Here is a 21,532-nt window from a genome sequence, read left to right as displayed (position 1 = left end):
ACACACACACACACACACACACACACACACTGGAATATCATTGGATCCTAAAAAAAAGGAAATTCTGAAACATGCTACACATGGATAAATCTTGAGGATATTAACCTCAAGCCAATCACAAAAGGATAGATGCTGTATAAGTTTATTTATATGAGGTACCTTGAATAGTCAAAATATTAGAGACAGAAAGTAGAATGGTGGTTACCAAGGGCTGGGGATGGAGGAGCTGGGGAAACCAATGGGTCCAGCATTTCAGTTTTGCAAAATGAAAAATTTTAGAGAGCTGTTGACAACAATATGAATGTAGTTAACACCACTGAATTGTACAACTAAAATGGTTAAGATGGTAACCATTTTATTATTTATTAATTTATTTTAAAACATTTTTATTGAAGTATCATTGTTTTATATCCTTGCTAGGTGTAGTCACTGTAGCCCTCCCACCACCAAAATACCCACAGTCCTCCACCATAATCCATTGTGCTCTCCTCCAGCATCTCAGTTTACCTTTATCTGACTCTTTGTTTGGTTTATCTGTATAACTACAAAAATTACAGATTAGAAATAGAAGATCTGCAAGGGGGCTAGGTCATTAAGAGAAGGCTTGCTGGTAGTGACTGATGACTTTCTGATAGCAGCAAGTGACAAGCAGTAGCCAGTTAGTAAAGGAGGAGGTGAACGGAAGCTTTGATTTTATAGTTTCTGAACAGAGAACCGGGGCTGGTCTCTGTGCCTCCAACAACGACTTTAAGGTGGTACTAGACCTCCATGTGGTTGGCAGAATATGGAGCAATGCAATGTTTATTCGTGATTGGTGGAAGTATAAACCAACAGAACCAGTTTAGAAAACTTGTTTCCTGAAAGAGTGTTCTCTATAAATCAAACATTGCCATTCTGCTAATTCCGTTTGTGATAAACTTGTGCATTTCCTGGAAAAGTTAAGGAATTTGTTTCATAATAAAAATCACCATCTGGTACAGTTGAGCATTTGTATTCCTAGCAATTCTGTTCCTAGTTTCTAAAGAAATTCCTGCACGTATGTACCACGAGACATGTCCAAGAATATTCATAGCAGTATAATAGTTTTAAAACCTAAGTTGTGTTTTGATAGGATGAATAGTACAAATTTAATGGTACGTTATAATGGAATTAAAGAGTGCCTGTAAGAAAGATTCTTTGGTTGATTGCTATTTGAGAGCCCATTTTTATGAACTGTTTTGGTTTACAGTTAGCATTTGAACCTCTGTTTTTTTGTTGGTTTTAGTTATGATTGTATAGTTATAACAGTAACATGTCAATATGAAACCCTTTCTTTGTTGTTTCTTTTGGGATTTAAAGCATCTAAGTCAAGATCTGGAAGACTCATCATGTTCTTCAACACAAGGAAAATTTAACCGAGAGCAGTTTTACAAATTTATCATTTTTCCTGGCAAGTGGATTAAAGTCTGGTATGATCGACTTACCTTGTTGGCGTTACTTGATCGGTAAGCCACTGAGCATGCAAATGTACAGATGAAAGAAACATTGGGGTTTTAAGAGTGTGCACTTGCCTCTTATAAAAGGAAAGTGGCCTTTTGCTGAGGTTCTGTGGAACATTTTCAAGTGCTACACCTTTGGTGCTGCAAACCTTAAGTTGAAGCAGTGAGATCTTGACAACTGAAGAAATTGTAATTTAGCAATGAAAATGGGAGAGAGGAAGATTGGGTAGCATGGTTTAGTGCAAGGTTAGCTTTGGGATCAGTACTATTCCTTATGTGTCATTCTATGCACTGCTTGCCACATTTTTGTAGAAAAGCTCAGGGTTCCCTTCTGTGGCAGGGGTGACTGGATTGCTGTTGGCTATGGGGAAAGGAGGCAAGATGAAATGGGATATTTTCTAGTTCTGCCCTTTGACCACTTTGATTCTGTCTGTCACTCCTGTCTGATATACATTAAGTTGAATGTTAATCATTCCTTTAAAAACTATGTTTACTCTTTCACCTTTTATTGCCATTGTTTCTTTTTTCTTTTTTAAATATTTATTTATTTATTTATTTATTTATTTATTTATACAAGCACTCAGTACAGTCAGAAGCACGGGAGGGTGAGAGGATTCACCAGAGCCAGAGCGGGGAACAGAACAGGCAGACTGATGAAATACACTGCTGAGGGGAGCAGCGGGTGCAGCAGGAGAGGTCTGCACGCCAGGTGGGACCCGGCCGGTGGCCGGGGATTGAACCAGCACTGCAGAGGCTGCGGGCAGCTTTGCATCCCAGCACCCAACCCTTGTGCCACCAGGGGAGGCCCTATTGCCATTGTTTCTTAAGATAAGATGTTGTTTCTTGGTGGGGAGAGGGGATTAGAGATGGGACTAAGTAGGAGTCTTCCCTTTACATTTTTCTATCCCCTCACCCCAACCCTACCCCACTGAAATGAACAAAAAACCAGGATTAGGATTATGATCTTCAAGGACTTTGTAGTTCTGACTGGGGTATTGGTTTGAAAATTCAAGATGCCATTACAAATGTTGAGTTTCACAGTTAAATGCCAGCCAGTCAGGTGGTGGAAAGACTGGTTGTCTGTTCTGCTCTAGTTGGTCCCCCAGTGACTACTTGTTATAGTAATGTCTTAAATGGTGTGATCACATACTAAAAAACTATAGTCATGCAAAATTACAACAGTAAATTTCAGGACCCACAAGTCAGAGAATGGAGTTATAATGGCTTTTCTAACAACACTATGTTACCCAAGGGGGACACACTTAAGATGAACATTTCATACTTAACTAAAATAATCCAAGATAATACAGTCTGTTAGATGAGGCAGATTTTGAAATATTAATTTTTTTCTGTTAAAAAGGAATAATTTTAAGTTAGGCTGGCTTGTGTTAACCCTTCATGTTAAAAACAAGTGTTTCCTTAGATTTCTAGTTTTGTTATTTTGAAATCCACCAGGTCACAAAAAGTTGACTGAAAAATCAAATTAAGGCCTAAAAGAAGATGATGAAAATTATTGCACTTTTAAAAGGTGTATGGTTTATAGTTTTAATCACTCCTCTAGTAAGTCATATGGATTTTCAATTTTGTGTCCAGGATGACATAGAGACAGCCCCACCCTGGTATCCCTCAGACCCTAGGTTTTGGGGATTCCCCCAGGGTCCATTCCAGTCTCTATTACTTTCTAGTGTTCATGGAATGACTGTGACACTGTTTTGTGCAGGTTTTCTACCTGTTAAGTGGAGAAAAATCTATACTACAGGGAGGTTGTGAGCATTAAATCAATTTAGCCATAGATAGAGTTCTTTATTAGTTACTGTAATTATTATTCTCTGAAATGTGGCCTAGAATCCAGAAAGAAAAAAAAATGAATAAATAATAAAATTAGGGTAGCCACAGTAGATATTGTCAAACACAGCCAGTAAAATTTAGGCCCTTAATTCATCGAGGGAATCACCGTTTATTCAGAGCCCTTATCAGCCTACTTTCAGTCATCTATTAGCAAGCTTGATGATCTGGTTTTCCAGTTCACAGTCAATTAAGAGGGGAGAAAGGGACTGCATGAACCCCCAGCTGACAGCAAGGAAAGAGGAAAAAAACCAAAACACTGACCTAGAAAAATGGAGCAGCTTGGGACCTTTGCAAGGAGACTATAATCCCCAAATAGAACAGTGGTTCAGAAACACTTGGGAGCTTTATAGAAATACAGATTCTCAGGTGTGAGATGTCACCCCATGGCGTGGCCTGGAGGACAGCTTAGGGCTATATTAGAACATAGCTCACTGGCACACCTTCCTAGCAAGACCATGATGATCTAAATGGTCATTTTAGGAAAAGAGGAACTTACACTATGAACTTCAGGTATTCTGCTAAGATAAAAGACATAAATAAATTATCTTTGGTATTCACTGGGGGGCAATACAGTCTCACATGAATTACATAACTTGAATAGTCAGATTGCAGTTTAGCAAGAAAAAGTATGCAAAAAGGATTGGACAGGAAGTAGAAGATAATGGTGAATGGCAAATATTGAAATGGAACTGATCTTTGCTATAAACTCTCATAGTTTAAGGCCTTCAGCTTTACTCTGGAATTCAGACTGATCTTCCTTGAAATGTTTCCTTTTATTCTCCGATCATATCTTCACAGTTTCTATAATTGCAGCCTTTTTTCTTTGTCATTCAATTTGTCATTCATCCTACTCATATATTTTTGGACCTGTCTTTGTTCTCCTTTCTCTTTTTATCTAATTTTCTATTCTGCATTACCCCATGCTGCAAAACACCTGGTATTATTTTCATTTATCTAGTTTATCAGGTGGTCACTGGAAATAAGAAACTGTCCATCTGTGCATCATTTTATTCATTCGGCAAATTAAAACAAAACAAAACCAAGCACCTACTCTATGCTATGCTCTGTACTGGGCACTGGAAACAGAGTGATGAATAAAATACGTGTGGTCACTGCCTTTGTGGAGTTTGCATTTTACTGGGGAAATAGGCAAAAATGACAAAATGTAATAGTTGCTATGAAAGACGCGCATCAAGATCTGAAAGAGGAGCTGGGGAGGAGGGACACTGTTGACAGAAAAGATGGTTGTAGAATACTTTTCTGAGGAGGAAACACAGTTGACACTTTTTGGTCCCCAAAAAGCTTTTATAAGTTTTTCAACTTGAATATCAGAATATTTGAGTTCTTCACATTTTTATACATCTCTATAAAAATCTCAGTTGTATGGGAAAAAAAAATAATGCTCAGCTATGAAAAAGATGAAGTGTTGCCAATTGTGACAATGTGGATGGATTTGGAAGGCATTATACTAAGACAAACACTATATGATTTCAGTCATGTAGAAGATAAAGAAACAAAACAAGCAAATAAACAAAAATCAAATAAAAACAAAGTCTTAGATTCAAAGAACAGAATGGCAGTTACCAGAAGGGAAAAGGACTGAACTGGGTGAAATGGATAAAGGGAGTCAATTTGTGGTGGTAGATGGAAATTGAACTTTTAGTGGTGATCATAATATAGTACACTTGAAAATTATAAATCAATGTTATGTCAATAAAAACTTTAAAAATGGACAAAAGATCTGAACCACTATCCCAGCACACAGATGCCCAGTAAGCATATGAAAAATACTCTGTTAACCTCTATCAACAGGGAATTGCAAGTCCACATGACAGTGAGGTAATTCTCACACCTGCTGGAATGGACTGACAGTACCAAGTGCTGACAGGGATGTAGAGCAACAGGAGCTGTCTTTTATTGGTGGGATGTAAAATTGTATAGATACTTTGGAAAACAGCGTGGCAATTTCTTATAAAACTAAATGTATTTCTTTTTTTTTCCTCACATTTTAAAAGGACAAGTTTATAGGAAAAGGGGAAAGAAAAAGAAAGGCAACTGCGTGGTCACAGGCAGGCAGAAGAGCTGCCTAAAACTAAACATTTCCACACTATGGTTTAGCAGTCACACTCCTTGGTCCCAACAACTTGAGGACCTAGGTTCATGCAAAAATCTTTATGCAAATGTTTATAGAAGCTGTAATAATTGCCAAAATTTAGAAGCGTTCAAGATGTCCTTCAATGGGTAAATGGATGAACAAATCATAGTGCATCTGTACAGTGAAATATTTTCCAGCACTAAAAAGAAATGCACTATCAACCCATGAAGAGATGAGAAACCTTAAGTGCATATTACTAAGTGAAAGAAGCTGACCTGAAAAGGTTACATATTGTATGATTCTAACTGTATGAAGTTCTAGGAAAGGCAAAACTCCAGATGCTGTAGAAAGATCAGGTAGAAAGATAGGTGGTTACAAGCATTAAAGGAGCGGGAATGGAGGAACAAATAGGCAGATCACAAAGGATTTCTAGGGCAATGAAAATAGTCTCTGTGATACCACAGTGGTGAGTATATATAAATGTGTATATTAGTGTGGATATCACTATATATTTTTCTAAGCCCATAGAATGTACAGCACCAAGACTGAACCATAATGTAGACCACAGGCTTTAGTTGATAATGATGTATTAATGGTGGTACAGTGATTGTTAACAAATGAAATACTCTGGTAAGGATGATGGTGGTGAGGGAAGCTGTGTTTGGGGGGGGGGGCTATGTGGGAAATGTTTGCACTTACCCTTCAGTTGTACTATGATCTAAAATTGCTCTTAAATTCAAGTCTATTAGTGCCTGTATACTAGGAATGAAGTAACTAGTTGTCCTCGTGTGAAATCATAATTTAATGGAGAGACCTGTGTACATAAGCAAAACTGGTGAGGTTAAGAAACATACTCAATTCTTGTCAATGTCCATCTAAGCTCCTGATTTTGTGGTCCATTCACGTGATCTTCTTTTACTCTAAACCACTCCTTCCCATAAATTCCCCCTGCATCCTGTCCTCTGTAACGGGGCAGGGGAGAGGCACCCCAAAACCTGTCTGCTCTAAATAGGTTCTGCTATCCACCGCATCAAGACAAAACATACTGTAGTGTGTAAGACCTTTAATGGAAAGAAACTTTAAATAATTAGTGTGTAATACAGAAGAGACAAAGTATTAGGTTTCCAAATCAAGCACCCAAATTTACCCATCCCCTCGTGGGAACATGACCAGCCAAATACAGCTGGCCCAAAGCAGGGTCACTGAGGCCCAAAAGCCTGCCACAAGTCTAAATAAAGCACCTTCTCATGGGGATCCATAGAAAAGGATCAGAAACAGACAAGTTTGGAAGGAAAAGAGCAAAATCAAAATCATGATAAAAGCTGCCATTGTTAACCTCCCCATGGGTCTCTCACCCACATCTGTTTCAACCAGTCCAAGAAGAAGAAGCAAGTTCGGCTTCTTCACATGTCTCTCTGCTCCATGTGCCTCCTTCAGGTCTCCTTCTTGCTCTCCATCCTGCTTCCTTCCTTCCCCAGTCTCCAGCTACTTCTCCTTGCTCAGCTCTACCCTCCCTTGGGTGGGACAGGAAACCTGCAACCTCCCTTTTTCCTGGGGACCACCCTGTTCCACTCCCATAGAAGTCTTCTACTTCTGATGTCAAATCCTAGACTCTGCTGATCCTTCATTTCCTGCCTCAAAGTTTCCCAAACCATCTGTAGCATTTTGACCTTCTACTTTCTCCTCTCTAGAAGCTCTTCCTGTTTTCACTTGCATCCCCATCGTACTTAGGCTCCATGATCCAGTGTTTTGTGTATAGGTCCCTCTCCATTGAAATAATACTAAGGGTTAGAAATGCTTGGGGACACTCACCTGGGCCCTGCTGAATTTCACATAGACCTTTCTCTTTTTTAAGTCACTATTTCAGTTGCACCAGCCCTGAAAGTTCTTAGAATTGCAAGATGCCCTTCAGCAAAAACTATCAGAAATCTTTGAAGAAAACAGTTTATACTTACAAGACCTGGAAATTATACAGCACACCTGGGCCACAGTGCAGTCTTGGGGAACTCATGGGGTAGAGAATGAGAGAAGGGACCAGGAGTCCTGCCTTTATTGGGGTCCACAATGGGGGGTTTAGGCTTTCTTAGGCTTGCTTTATATTGACACCTTTAAATCATAAGAGCAAAAATTTAAAGCAAGGAAAGAGAGACGAAAGAAGTGTCTATCACAACTGTCTAGTTCTCTAAATCAGTCCAGATCTGTAAAAAACAAAAAGCTTGGGGGAAGGGGAGTTGGAGCTGGTTTTCTTTTTTGGAAATATTTAGTGAATTTACTCAATTGAAATGATAAGTGATACGGACTGAAAATATTAAATATATACAAATGTCAGTATAAATTAGCTAGCTCCATGAACATCTCCAGTTAAGCATTTATACAATACATATCCATCTTTTTCTTTATGTAGGAATAACAGACATGACATGACATGAAGATTCTGGCAAAAAAAAAAATCAAAGATATTGAAAATATTCTCAAGTTTTAAAAATGGTGTGGGGATAATTTTAACAGCAACATTCTATATGAATGAAAACCCTGATTTAATTTGTGGATTTTATTATGCCTGAAACATGGTTGATTTTAATTTTCTTAGAACAGATATTGGTATCATATACATTGACTTATTAATAATTATGATATTTTGTATGCCCAGTGTCTCCATATAGGCAAACAATTTTAGTATTATTTACAATGATTTTTTTTAAAGATTATTTATTTATCGATCTATTTATTTATTTATTTATATATACAAGCACTGGGTACAATCAGAAGCACGAGAGGGTGAGAGGATTCACCAGAGCCAGAGCGGGGAACAGAACAGGCAGACTGACGAAGTACACTGCTGAGGGGAGCAGCGGGTGCGGCGGGAGAGGTCTGCCACACCACGTGGGACCCTCGCCTGCAGCCAGGGATTGAACTGGTGCTTCAGAGGCTGCGGGCAGCTTTGCAGCCCAGTGCTCAACCACTGCGCCACCGGGGAGTCCCTACAATGATGTTTTAACTTTTGAAGCCTTTCAACATAAGAAAAGAGCTGCACACATTTCAGTTTTTTTTTTATAGAACCCCATCTTTAAAAGATGATTGATCTTGTGGTTCCCGTAATAAGTCCTGTCTTATTCTTTCAAACAGTACATATTATTCTTATGCAGGAAATCATTAAGACCCAGTAGTCCTTAAACAGTGCTCTCAAATAATCATATAAATCCCAATGCAATGAAGGGAACAATCTTCCTCCTGCACTTTCATCCCACTGAAGTTGCTCCTTTCAGATATTTTCCCACTTCAGTGTGAAGTAGATGGTTAGAGTTTCCTTAGTGTTTTCACTGTAGCTTCTTAAGCAAAAAAAAATATATATATATATTTTTTTTTTCATTTCTTTCACAGTTCCATTCTCAGATGATATATTTTTATGGAAATAATACAACCCAGGAATGTTTTAAATAACCAAATGCTCCTGTGCTCACCAATGGTTTATAGAAAGAAAATCACCACATCTCACTTGACTGCTGTGCAGTCTTATTGCTTCTGGTTTAAAAAGTAGTGGTTAAAGGGGCCTCCCTGGTGGCACAAGGGGTTAAGTCTCAGCACTCTGAACCTATCCGCAGCTACTGCAGCAGGAGTTTTCTCCCCGGCCAGGAAACTAGCCCACATGGTGCAGCAGACTTCTCCTGTCCCCCTGTTCTGCTCCCCACTCTGTCTCTGGGAATCCTCTCACCCCCCTCCCCGTACCTTTGGCTTACACCCCAGTTTTTTTTTGCATACATAAATCTTTAAAAAAAGATTCTATTTCTGTTGAAGTAGAACTGGGTTACAGGCCAAAGGTGTTGGGAGGAGGGTGAGAGGATTCACCAGAGACAGAATGGGGAGCAGAACAAGCGGATCTACTGAAATACACTGCTGAGGGGAGAAGAGGGTGAGGCAGAAGTCTGCTGTGCTGTGTGGGTAGCTCCCTGGCCTGCTGGGGATCGAACTTGTGCTGCAAAGGCTGCTGATAGCTTTATAGTGCTGAGACTTAACCACTTGCGCCACCAGGGAGGCCCGCATAAATCTTTTTTTTTTTTTTAAAGTAGTGGTCAGAACTATTATCCAAAACAGAAATTATAAATGACAGAAATATTCAGATTTTAAAGCAACATTTAAGTGGATTGTGGGAACAGAAAAACCATCTTCCTTTGGTTCTAAGACCTACTGGTAAAACAACTAAGGATGAAGATGCTTATTTATTACAGTTGCCTTGAGAGACTTGATCAACTGAAAAAGAGCAGCTGGGACTTGATTCTTATCTAGTCCTGGGACTGGCCAAAAGTTAGGCCTCCTAGCAGTCAGTGCTTTTTTGATATGAATGCTTTGCAGCTAGCTTGGTTCAGGCACTTGCATTACCATAAGGAAAAGTTAGTCTGGAAGCTTACAATATACCCAACTTTCAGACCCTTTATAGCAACATCCTAAAATGTCCTTATGTTGTCACTTGCACACTCATTGGCAATGCCCCACCGTGGATAAGCCCACCTCTCCATCCCACACCTCTTGTCTGGAGCCCCCAAGACCACACAATAAGGCTTGGGGGTCAAGCAGACCTTCTGCATGGTCAGCTCACCAATGGAATTCTTCTGGAATTGGACTGCACCTGGAAATGAAGACTGTATCTGGAAATGATTTCCCACTCCAACCAGGTGTTAATGACTTTTGAAAGAAGCCACTGAATCCCTGGCCTGTACCCCTGTTCTTGTATGCATAAATAAATCTTTAAAAAAATTTAAAAAATAAAAAAGCCAGTAAAGTTCTTTATCTGAAATGTATTTCACTCATAGATGGAATAGTTAATTGCCTTTTCCCAGTGAACACAGAATAATGGTTAAGGAGACCCCACGGGATTATATTTCATTTGTTTCAATAACATAAATCTGGACTTGAAATAAGTGTTTTGTTTATAAAACACAGGAATCAGGAATGGAAGAAAACCTTAAAATCAATTTACCAAAAATAAAACCGTGCTTAAGATAATACTCTGTCATTGCTGTCAGTCTTTTGGGAAGCAAATGGATATCCTTTGTTTAAAAATAGAGAAAGTACCTCTTATTTCCTTTCTTTTCTTTTCTTTTCTTTTTTTTTTTTTTTTGCATAGAACTGAAGATGTCAAGGAAAACGTGCTGGCGGTTTTGCTCATTGTCCTGGTTTCCCTGCTTGGATTTCTGACATTGAACCGAGGTTTTTGCAAAGATATGCGGGTACTGCTCTTCTGCCTAGTCATGGCCAGCTGCCAGTATTCCCTTTTAAAGGCAAGATCACATCTCATTCTTATCATCACTAATGTATCCTTGAAAGCATGAGATGATGACACAGACGCTTGTGATTTCTGTTCTAGAGTGTCCAGCCGGACCCTGCCTCACCAGTACATGTAAGTGTCAAGTAACAGGCAAGTCACTTGTCTTTTGGGCTTGTGTTGAAGATACTGGGCCAGCCAAAATCTATTCCAAAGGCTGTGTGTGTATATATATATATATATATATATACACACACACACACACACACATATATCAATGTACATATATATTGTATATATAAATAGAAAATTTTAATAAAAATACTAATGCATGACGGTTAAGTTCAGGCTGGGTTGAGAGCATGGTGTATGTTGGCAGTAGTGGGGAATCAAGAGTCTATGGATGGTGTTTTCTATCCGACCAGACTCATATAAGGAAAAACCCTGTAGCCTGGTGGAAAATGGCAAACTTTTTGATCAGACTACCTGGTTCTTCCCACTTGCATGAGCAAGATTCGTATACTCACTATGCCTTAGTTTCTCTATGTGTGAATAAGGAAATAGAAAATTTTCTCTGGGATTAAATGGTCTATGTCACATGCTTTCAACAGTGTTTGGCACAAAGCTATTGCTTACTAAATGGGGGCTGTCATAATTAGTGTTATCAGTAATGTAATCATGACTACTTAGCCAATCTCATTCTATGTCACATTTTCAAGTGTATTGTTAACTTTCATCCCCTTACCTTTGGGTTAATTTATAGTCAAGGCTCTGGGCTCACCAGTACTGATCTCTTGGTGCCCTGGCATTATCCCATGAGCTCTGAGGCACACACAATTTTCGCTGAACAGCTGTACCTTCTCTCACGGGGTGCTGAAGGACAGGCTTGTCCCAGCTCTCCCCTCTATCCCAGGTGCCCTGACCACATGCCTTTGCGCTGAGACCACTGCCTGGTGAAACTTCCTGACACTCTGGGAAACCTGCTTTCCTTTGTCATGGTGAGCTCCTGTGGGCCCTAGAAAAGCCCTTCCCATGAAAGAAAACTTAATCTTCCCTCTATTGTGCTATAAAAAAATGCATATCCAGGATTTAGGACTGCTTTTAAAACTGTGATAGCTCATGTTTAGCTCATAGTAATTAAGAAAAGCTTATAATTGGACAATCACAAGGCATGGTTCCTATCTTGTTAAATTCCTCTGTTGCCTGTAATTGGTTTACATATAATACATCTTCTTTTATCCCAGAGTCTGAACGTCAAGATAAGTAGCAGCAGCATAATTAGGGTATTAAGATGTATTGTTGTGATTATTGTCAGAAATCTGTGTTAGGTGGTGTGCATAGAGGTGTGCAGCTCTGAAATATTCTGTTCAAGCCCACCCCAGATGCCCCATCACCCCCTGCTTCAGTAATAGCACTGCAGTCTCGTGTCTTCATCATTTTTCTGGGTGACTTGGGGGAGGGGTGTTATATGCTATTAAACATTCATTTCCTGCACGTACTTTCAGGAATAATGCAGTACATGCTAGCAAAGGTGATGATGAGTACAGCTGCATAATCTCCGAGGATGTGAATGTCCATCAGCAGGATCCTTATGTCACCGCTCTCAGCTGGAGTTAGAGTGTCTGTATGGGTCTAGTTCCGAAAGACTAGATTCGGCTGCTTCTTTATCCGAGCAAGCATATCATTAGTGAGACAGTGAAAAATGACTTATCTTACTATCAGAGTAAGACATACTCAGATCTCTAACTACTTTCCTTGCAGTAATTAATTCACTTACACAGATTTCTACAAGAATTACTCCCTAATATGAATTGGCATTTCTCTAACAGTGCTAGTGAGTAAAGAAATTTTGGTGGCTGTAAAATATTTGTCTTGCAATGTGCCCAAGCATACAGGCATTTATAAGGCTGATTTACTATATGTAGTTCATAGGTGAGCATGTCTCCAAAAGGATATGGCCTGGCGGGTCTGTGCCCAGGGACCGTTCTGGAGCCTGCCACTGCCTCTACCCTGGTTACATTTAATTCATCAGTGGCTGTCAAGTGAATCAAAGAGTTTTTCAAAACTACATTACTTTGTACATTTGGGGGAGGGGCTGTTAATAAATTCAGTCAATTCTTGCTTGTAGAGCAACTCACTGGGATTTCTTCTTTGTTTCCTTCCAAGAGCACAGAACTAGCAAGTTTTAAGCAAGTTGGTAAAACTAGAAGATAGCAAAAAAAAAAAAAAAATTGGCATAACACTGTTTACTTCAGATATAGATGCAGAATTAACATAACATGCTAATGGATATTGTACAATAGATTGTGGGCAGGAAAAAAATGCATCTGATCATAAAAGAAAAAAGTCTAGGAAAGCTTAAAAAACAGGGACAGGTACATGGAGACTGGTAGTAGCAGGTTGGGCGATCACAGTGTAAATTGGTTTACACAGATTTATGCATTGTTATAACCAAAACTATTTACTAATACCAAGAAAGCAGAATTCAGTAGGGTGTTCCCAAAATGGGATCCCCTGTATTGCTCAGGGGCCATTCCCAGTACCAGTATATGTACTAGGTCCACTGCAGGGCCTGGAATAGAGAGTCATCTGGATACATTTCCAGCTTTTTTTCCTTCTTTTTGAAATGATTCCTTCCTTGTTCATAGTATAAACACCAAAAACTGAGGGCTATAACTGGTTCTATGTTCTACTCATAGAACTGTGGCTACTACATAGTGAGGAGATTTGGTATCTTCAAGGTATATAAAATAATCAATAAAAATAAAAACCATTGGGGATGCTTTTTGTAAATAAGTTTTTTTTTCCCCCAACAGTTTTACATTTGCTGAAATATTAGAATAATAGAACAGAGAGTTCCCATATGCCCTGTACTCAGTTCCCCTATAATTAACCTCTTACATTAGTATGCTATGTTTGTCATAATTAATGAACCAATATTGATATGTTTTTATTAACTGAAGTCTATACTTTAGTCAGATTTCCTTATTAGTTTTTACCTAGTGTCCTATTTCTTTCAAAGATCTCATCCAGGATACAATGTCACATTTAGTCTTCTTAGGCTCATGTGAGCTGTGACAGGGTCTTAGATTTTGTTTTTGATGACCTTGATCATTTGGAGGAGTCAGGGAATATTTTAGACTGTCCCTCAGTCAGGATTTATCTGATGTTTATCTCATGATTAGACTGGGGTTATGGATTTTCAGGAGGAAGGTCACTTTGCTAAAGAGCCATTTCATCACATCATATAGAGGATACATACTATCAGCAGGATTTACCTCTGTCGATATTTACCTTGATCACCTGGTTAAGGTGGTGTTTATCAGAGGGATGATTTTGAATGACATAAAATAATTTCTCAGCCTTCAATCCTATAAGTAAGATTTTTTTTTTAAATGAAGCACCATTATTTTACATTCTCATTATTTTTGGACAGTATAGGATTTCTCCCCTCAGGTGTCACTATAACTCTCCCACCAGCAAAGCACCCATAATCCTTCACCATAGTCCATTGTGGTCTCCTAACCACCTTGTTTTCTTTTCTTTTTTTTTTTTTAAAGATTTATTTATTTATCCATACAAGAACCAGGGTACAGGACAGATGTGCAGGAGGGTGAGAGGATTCACCAGAGACAGAGCAGGAAACAGAACAGAACAGGCAGACTGACTGACTGAAATACACTGCTAAAGGGAGCAATGGGCGAGACAGGAGAAGTTTGCTGCGCCATGTGGGTCAGCTCCCTGACCTGCCGGGGATTGAACTCGCACTGCACAGCTGTAGACAGCTTCACATCACTGCGTTCAACTGCCAGCACCACCTGGGAGGCCCCTTGTTTTCATCTCTCTTCCCGGATGCCTCTGATCTTTGGTCACTTTTTAAGGACTGGTTTTAAAATTTGTCTTTGTTTGACCCGTTGTTTGGTTTCTCCGTATTCCACATATAAGTGAAACCATCCGGTATTTATCTCTCTCCTCTGGCTAATATAACTTAGCATAATCCCTTCCAGCTCCATCCATGTTACTGCAAACTGCATGAATTTATCATTTTTGATCGCTGTCTAGCTATCATAGAAGACTCATGTCTTTTACTTCCATTGAGGGAAACACTGATGAAGACTGATGAAGTGGGAAAATATGTGAAATGGGTATTGGTAGAGTGGGCTGTATCCTGAACGTTGCTCTGAGGAACACTTTGATATCCATTTCAATGCCCTCTTGGTTGGACAATTGCATCTGCACATTTGTCAAGGTTCACAGATCTGAAAGTTAGGAAGTTAGACCTAAAAATAAATCATTCTGTGGAAATAGAAACTAAGTTTATGGAAACTCATTTGCCCATGTCTTTTTAATTTTTTTAGATTCTATCATTTTTTTAATTTTTTAAGATTTATTTATTTTTATACAAGAACTGGGGTACAGGCTAGAGGCGCAGAAGGATGAGAGGATTCATCAGAGACAGAATGGGGAGCGGAACAGTCAGAAGGACTGAAATACACTGCTGAGGGGAGCAGCTGGCACAACAGGAGAGGCCTGCTGCACCATATGGGACTCTCCCTAGATGGTCGGGAATCGAACCCACAGTGCAGAGGCTGCAGACAGCTTCACAGTGCTGCATTCAATCCGCTCCGCCACCGGGGAGGCCCAGATTCTTTTTTTTTTTTTAATAATTCCCTAAATGTCTTTTTTTTTTTTTTTCAAAGATTTATTTATTTATTTATACAAGCACTGGGTACACTCAGACCGTGGGAGGGTGAGAAAATTCACCAGAGCCAGAGTGGAAAGCAGAACAGGCAGACTGATGAAATTCACTGCTGAGGGGATCAGCGGGCGGCAGGAGAGGTCTGCGTGCCATGTGGGACCCTTGCCTGGCAGCCAGGGATTGAACTGGTGCTGCAGAGGCTGCAGGCAGCTTCGTAACCCAGCGCTCAACCACTGCACCACCGGGGAGGCCCTCTGTCATTTTTGATTGAGGAAAAATTGGTTTATAACACTGTATATGATTTAGGGGTATAGGTTCCCACCTCTTTGCACCTACCTCAAAGCACCCCTGTGCTCCCCACCCCCACCATTCCCTACTGGTAGCTTCCATTCTGCAGTCAGATTTATAGGGCTTGTTTTGGTTCTTTATATTTCACGTATGAGTGAAATCACCAGGTGTTTGTCTTTCCCCTCCTGACTGACTTCACTTAGCATAATACATGGATGTCTTTTCAATTTTTGATTTCTACTGTGATTAAACTGAGGTAGCATCTTAATAATCAACTGTTAAGAATTACTTGGCCCTTTGGTTGCTACTTATCTCCCATACTGCTTTCTCTAAAATGTGCAGGATGTGCTGGTACACACCATGCACAAGTCAAAGAGTACTTGCTGTCCAGGGTTTTACTTGGGTTCAGCTTTGTATAGAGCAAATGATGTCTCCAACCCCACCCCTCCCCCCAGCTATTCTCCCTTTGCTCCACATTCATAGGACACTGAAAGTGTATAGTTAAAAATGTTGGTTTGCTTAAGCTAAAGTGAAAAAAACTCATCAACAACCATCAACAAATGCTGCTTAGGTAAAGTAACCTACACCACCAAAAGAAACTATACATATAGTAAGCCTTTAATTAGAAGGATGAGAGTAGAGTCCGTGTTGGTAAGCTGAGGGGCTGGGCAGAATATGTGGTTATTTTTCCACAACCTCCCCAGGTAAGTAGCCCTTTTCAGCCCCTAAAATCCTTTTAATAAAAGTCGATGCCCCAGAGCTTTTATGAATGCCGCTTCCCATATTCTGTATTTGCTTGTCATGAGTGGTGGTCACATTGTATGTTTAAAGAACAGTTATTAATAAAATCTAACAAAGTTCTGTTGGGCCTAGAAGGATCCAGTGTCAGATAGAATCCTCTCCCTAGTTGTTGGGGTGCTGTTTGTTGGGGGCCAAGATTCCAGATGATCACGGTTCGAACTTTTGCTCAGCCACTGTTTTCTGTCTGTGAAATCCGGAGTAGATTTTTTAGTTGTTATGCTCTATTTACTTTTGGGAAAATGAGAATAGTAGTATATGCTTCTTAGAGTATACTGAGGATTAGCCACAGGAATGCATTTAAAGTAGGTAGAACAGGGCCTCCCCCCAGCTCTTGTATGCATAAATAAAGAAAATAAATCTTTAAAAAAAAAAATAAAGTAGGTAGAACAGTGCCTGGGGCAGGGAAGGGCTGGGGATGCTTAGCTGTGTTGCAGTAGCTGGGCCTCTGAATGTGGCTGGATGGGTGCAGACTCCGTGGTGAGGCAGCTCTTGACTGCCCTGTACATTGAAGAAGCTGGACATCTGGAGTGGGCATGCACAGCCAGCTGGTGGGATGGATGTGGCTTGACCCTGGTTCAGGGGCCTCTGAGGCCCAGCTGCACTCCAGCCCCTGGGCCATTTAAGATTCTCTCAGATACCCTCACCTTCCTTACATAAAAACATTTTTTTCTTAACAACAACAGAGTTGATGTATTTGACCTCTTGGTAAGAAGGTCTTTAGAATGACCTCATCCCTCAGCCTCTTGCTCTCCACAGGCAGAGTTCCTGGAGGTTTTAGGGGCTCTCACCCCACTTTCCCCGCCCTTGACCAGAGTGTATACTGTGAGATTGTATATGCAGTGGGCTGAGAGAGCCCCAAGTGCACACAAAGACCAGCTTTTATTACACAGCCTCCAACATGCCCGGCAGCTGAGATGTGCTCCCCAATGTGTTTCAAGATTAAAAAAACAGATGGGAAATAGTCAGATACTAAGTTTCAAGTGTTTCAAGTCAAATTCACCTGGAGGAACAAGTGAAATTTTCCTGTTGGAAAAAAGCAGTCCTTGGGGGTTTTAATGATTGATTCATATGTAATAGAAAAAAATTGGGAAGCCAGGATATTTTGTTTGCAGGTGTTCTTAGGAATCAATGCAAATAAAAGTAACTTCTATGGCATGTATTAGTGATATGCTTAGGATGGTTTGGGGACTCAGAACATCTTAGAGGAAGTGAGATGAAGCAGACACATGATGGAGAGGGTAGGATCTTTGTAAGAGAGCCTTAAGTTTTTTGTTTCATAAATTACAATACAAAGAAGTAGTCCCATACCCAATAAATAACATTGGGCTTGGCATATCCAAGATGAAACCTCCAACTTGTTCAAGGCCAAAGACTTTCAATTCCTAGAGAATTTATTAATAAGCTCTTAGTAAAAGGAAGAATTAGGGCAAATTAATGGTAGCTACTTAATTATATATTTTTAAAAATATCATTTTGAGAAAATGGCTTATATGCTTATGTATTTGTATACTAAGTAGCTGTCTCTATCACCCAATTTCTTTTGCTATTCACTTGATGGGAAATGCATTAAGATTTAACTTAGACTTTATTTTCAGGTTTTTTCTTTAATGCAGAGGAAGTATTCCCATACCCATTAATCTATGACCTAGTTGGATACAAAAGGAAATTTCATAAGAGTGCAAATATTCCTGCAAGACTGAGTCTGGACTCAGGGCCAAACATAACCAGTCCCCATGGACCACCTGTGTTTTCCTTCCTATTAAAAGATGGTCTCAGAATAGGACTATTTCTATTATAGAAGCGGTGGCAATTTAAATTGCATTTCTAAATATAACATGTTCGAGGCAGTGAATTTAAAAACCCACATTCAAAAATGTATCACTTTTATCTACGTTTTATACTCAAAGTAGTTGGTGAATTGCAAAGAGTACTTTCCCTTTAATATGTCTTGGTTGGATTTTTGAGCCTTATATATTGTGTATTGATTGGCGAGATATAAATTCTTCATTGACTTTTACCCTGGGAATTTGATAATATATTTTTTCCTTAGTTTTTCTATCTATTCAAGGAGAAAAATAGAAAATGTCCCTACTTCTCCTTATTGCAATATTTCAAAAGCTAAGATGAGATCTGTTAAATTTTGGACCCTTCTCAAAGCAAAGTATATATAAATAGCAGGTTCTAAAAATTGGATTTTTTCACAGTGCTACATGAAGGCCTTTTATGCAATATCTGCAGGTATAACTTTATAGCCCTATTGTCTTGCTTCCTAAAACATGAGGAAATTAAAGCCCAAAATTTATAATTCTATTTCTTATTAATAATGGAGTGCAAGTTGGACCATGAAGAGCAAATAATGGTTTAAATTAGTTTTGCACTTGCAAATGAACAATACACTGTTGGGAAGCAGTAAAGTAGATCTAGATTCTCTCCAAGGATGGTAATTAAATTTTCAGGTAAATCTTGTTGAGTCCGAGAAGTGTAGCATTCTTTCTGATATTCTCATTCTGATTTGACAGAATAATCATTAGGTTTTTTTCCCCCCTCTTGGTGTGCATGAATTATGGTAGGTGTGTGTGTGGGGAATTGTTCTATGATCTAAGTTGTATGAAATGGTATAAATTATTGACTCTGAGGCTTTTTTTCATTTAATCAGAATAAAGGTACCATTCAGAAATTGTGTTTGTTTTCTAGGGACACAACCAAATGATAACATACAGCAGACCAGTCTATTTTTGTGTGCTGTGTGGCCTTATTTTGCTTCTCGATGCAGGGGCCAACGCCAGGTACCCTCCCACTTACGTTGTCTATGGCCTGAAGCTCTTCTCTCCCGGGTCCCTCCAATCAGCTAGGGACCTCTTAATAGGTGAGTTAATTTGGGGGTTGTGGAGAAGAATATAGGGAAGGAAGGATATGTTTCCCTTTATCTTCTCATTCCCTAATTAGAGAAACCTGGTAATTGGATGAAGCGATGGCCTGCATACCCTCTTGGCCTGCATACCTTCTGAATACAGTCTGCAAGTTGGAGCATTAGAACATCCAAGAACATAATTGGGTTTTTTTGATGATTAAATATCTTTTTTTTAATTTTATGTATTTTTTACATTGTTTTTCATTTTTGTACAATGTATGCATTTTCATCTTTGTTATAGTCCCATAAAATTCCCACCACCCTTGTTTTGATCCTACTTCCTTCCCCCTCCCCTGTAGTGTGTCTCTGGTTTATAGTTGCCTGTTGATTTTGATTTTTACTTTATTATAATTAGTCTTTTTCCTGATCCCTTATTTGAGTTTTCTAAATTCCTGCTATGAGACCATCCAGTATTTTTCTTTTTCTTTCTGACTTATTTCACTGAGCTTGATCCTTTCCAGCCCCATCCATGTTCCTGCAAATGGCATGAGTTTATCTCTTTGTTTTTTATACCCATGGCCGTGAGGTTGCAGTGCTGTAACATCTGAAAAGTAGTCGCTGTGGTGCCTGGTATGGGGTGTCAGTGGGACTTCCCGGGATGGGGGTGATTTTGCTGTCAGGGCAGCAGCCACAGCCCCATCTGCATGGTGACCCATGAGTAGCCCGGTTCTTAGTCCAGGTGGAGGCCTACATACGCTGCCCATCCAGCCATTCACTAGCGCACGTTGCTCCCTTTACACAGGTGACGTGCATATTGTAAGGGCTTAAGGCCCAACTCCAGAGCCCAGATGACTGACTGGTTGAATTCTAGCTGTGCTTCTTTACTTGTGATAACTTGAGCAAAATTCAATTGTAATGTGAGGACAAAATTAGTCTCCACCTCAGAGGCTATCTCAAACTTTACATGCTTTAGTATATATTGAAACATACAGAGCAGTGCCTGATGCCAGGTATGCACTATCTTTGTTATTAGGCAAACAGGCTGCCAAGCAAATTGCCCTGACTGGACTGTGATGTTCTGAGAAATTTTGTGATGGCCTTTAGGGATGTAAACACACGCTAACATGTGATGGACTATGATTCCATTGACCATGTGAGCTGATGAAGACGGCTACTGAATTTGTTGCCCTGCCTCTGTGGCATGGCAACAAGAAATCCTACCCAAGAGGATCTTGCCAAAGCCTTAGATCCCCTAGCATCCTTTCTCTAGCTCCCATGGTATTTCCCTAAGTCTCTTCAATGAGACTAGGGAGGGCCCCTGAATATAGAGTAAGTTTTTGTTGTGCTGTGCTCCTTCGTTACAGGTAAAAACTGATAGACATCTGTAGTGGCTGAAAGGCACAGAGCAGGATCTCTGTGATCCTATGCAGACAGGTAAAGGAGAGTCCTGGAGCCCTTGGTGGCTTTTCAGGCTTTTATTTTGTGTTTACCAGGTACAGGACAGGCTGGGGTGCCAGGGGGCCGGGAGGCTGGCATGCCTCCCAGCCCCCAGCAAGTCTTCACTCTTCCTGGGCTCTCTGGCCTTCTCTCATGGTCTCCGCTTCTCTTTCTTCTGCTTTTTTTCTCTCTTCTTCTCATTCTACTAGAATGAGTGCTCACTCATTTATTCTCCTGGCGTCCCCATGACACTGCCCTTATAGGCCCAGTCTCAGCCCAGGGGTACCCACCTACGTATGCCCACACCCAACTTCAGGTTCCCACCATCAGGCTTGCATAAAGGACCGCAGGGATCATCAGTCCTAATGATGGGAGGGCAGAGAAGCCTCATACTCACTTACCCCACAACATCCTACCCCTGACACTCCTTCCTGCTTCCATCCCCCATCCTCTTCCCACTGTCTTGGTAGCAAATTGCTTGCTTCACCTACACCCAACCCACCACCAGCCCAACTCTGTGTCCTCAATATACCTCTTATTACAACATGTGAGGGCTTGAGGAGCTTCTTGATACTCCAGGTTTAGGTACCATGTCTCAGAGAACATCTGAGCTCAAATAGGAAATAGAAGCATGTTGAAAAAAGAAATGAAAATAGCTCCTATGATTACACTCCCAGTCAGTGCTCTCTTACCTAAGAATATTTCTGCCCTGGCTGACAGTTTTCACCTTCCTTTTTTATATGACTTTAAAGTTCTGTCAGTTGGATCAGGCACA

The 21,532-nt window shown here is 40.0% G+C and overlaps 1 protein-coding gene across 2 annotated transcripts in view; it reads left to right on the top strand.

Annotated features, from left to right (window-relative positions):
• Window positions 1-21,532, top strand: part of PCNX2 (pecanex 2) — a gene marked incomplete at its 5' end in the record, with an annotated part of 252,346 nt that overhangs the window by 64,078 nt on the left and 166,736 nt on the right. For both annotated transcript variants that reach the window (XM_084252977.1, XM_084252976.1), the window contains 4 exons: window positions 1,339-1,484; window positions 10,544-10,697; window positions 10,784-10,816; window positions 19,164-19,335. In XM_084252977.1, the coding sequence (XP_084109103.1) occupies window positions 1,339-1,484; window positions 10,544-10,697; window positions 10,784-10,816; window positions 19,164-19,335 (505 nt within the window). The remainder of the gene's footprint in view (window positions 1-1,338; window positions 1,485-10,543; window positions 10,698-10,783; window positions 10,817-19,163; window positions 19,336-21,532) is intronic.

Source organism: Talpa europaea, assembly GCF_964194135.1.
Source record: "Talpa europaea genome assembly, chromosome: 14".
Lineage (NCBI taxonomy): Eukaryota > Metazoa > Chordata > Mammalia > Eulipotyphla > Talpidae > Talpa > Talpa europaea.
This window is presented reverse-complemented; position numbering and strand designations above follow the sequence as displayed.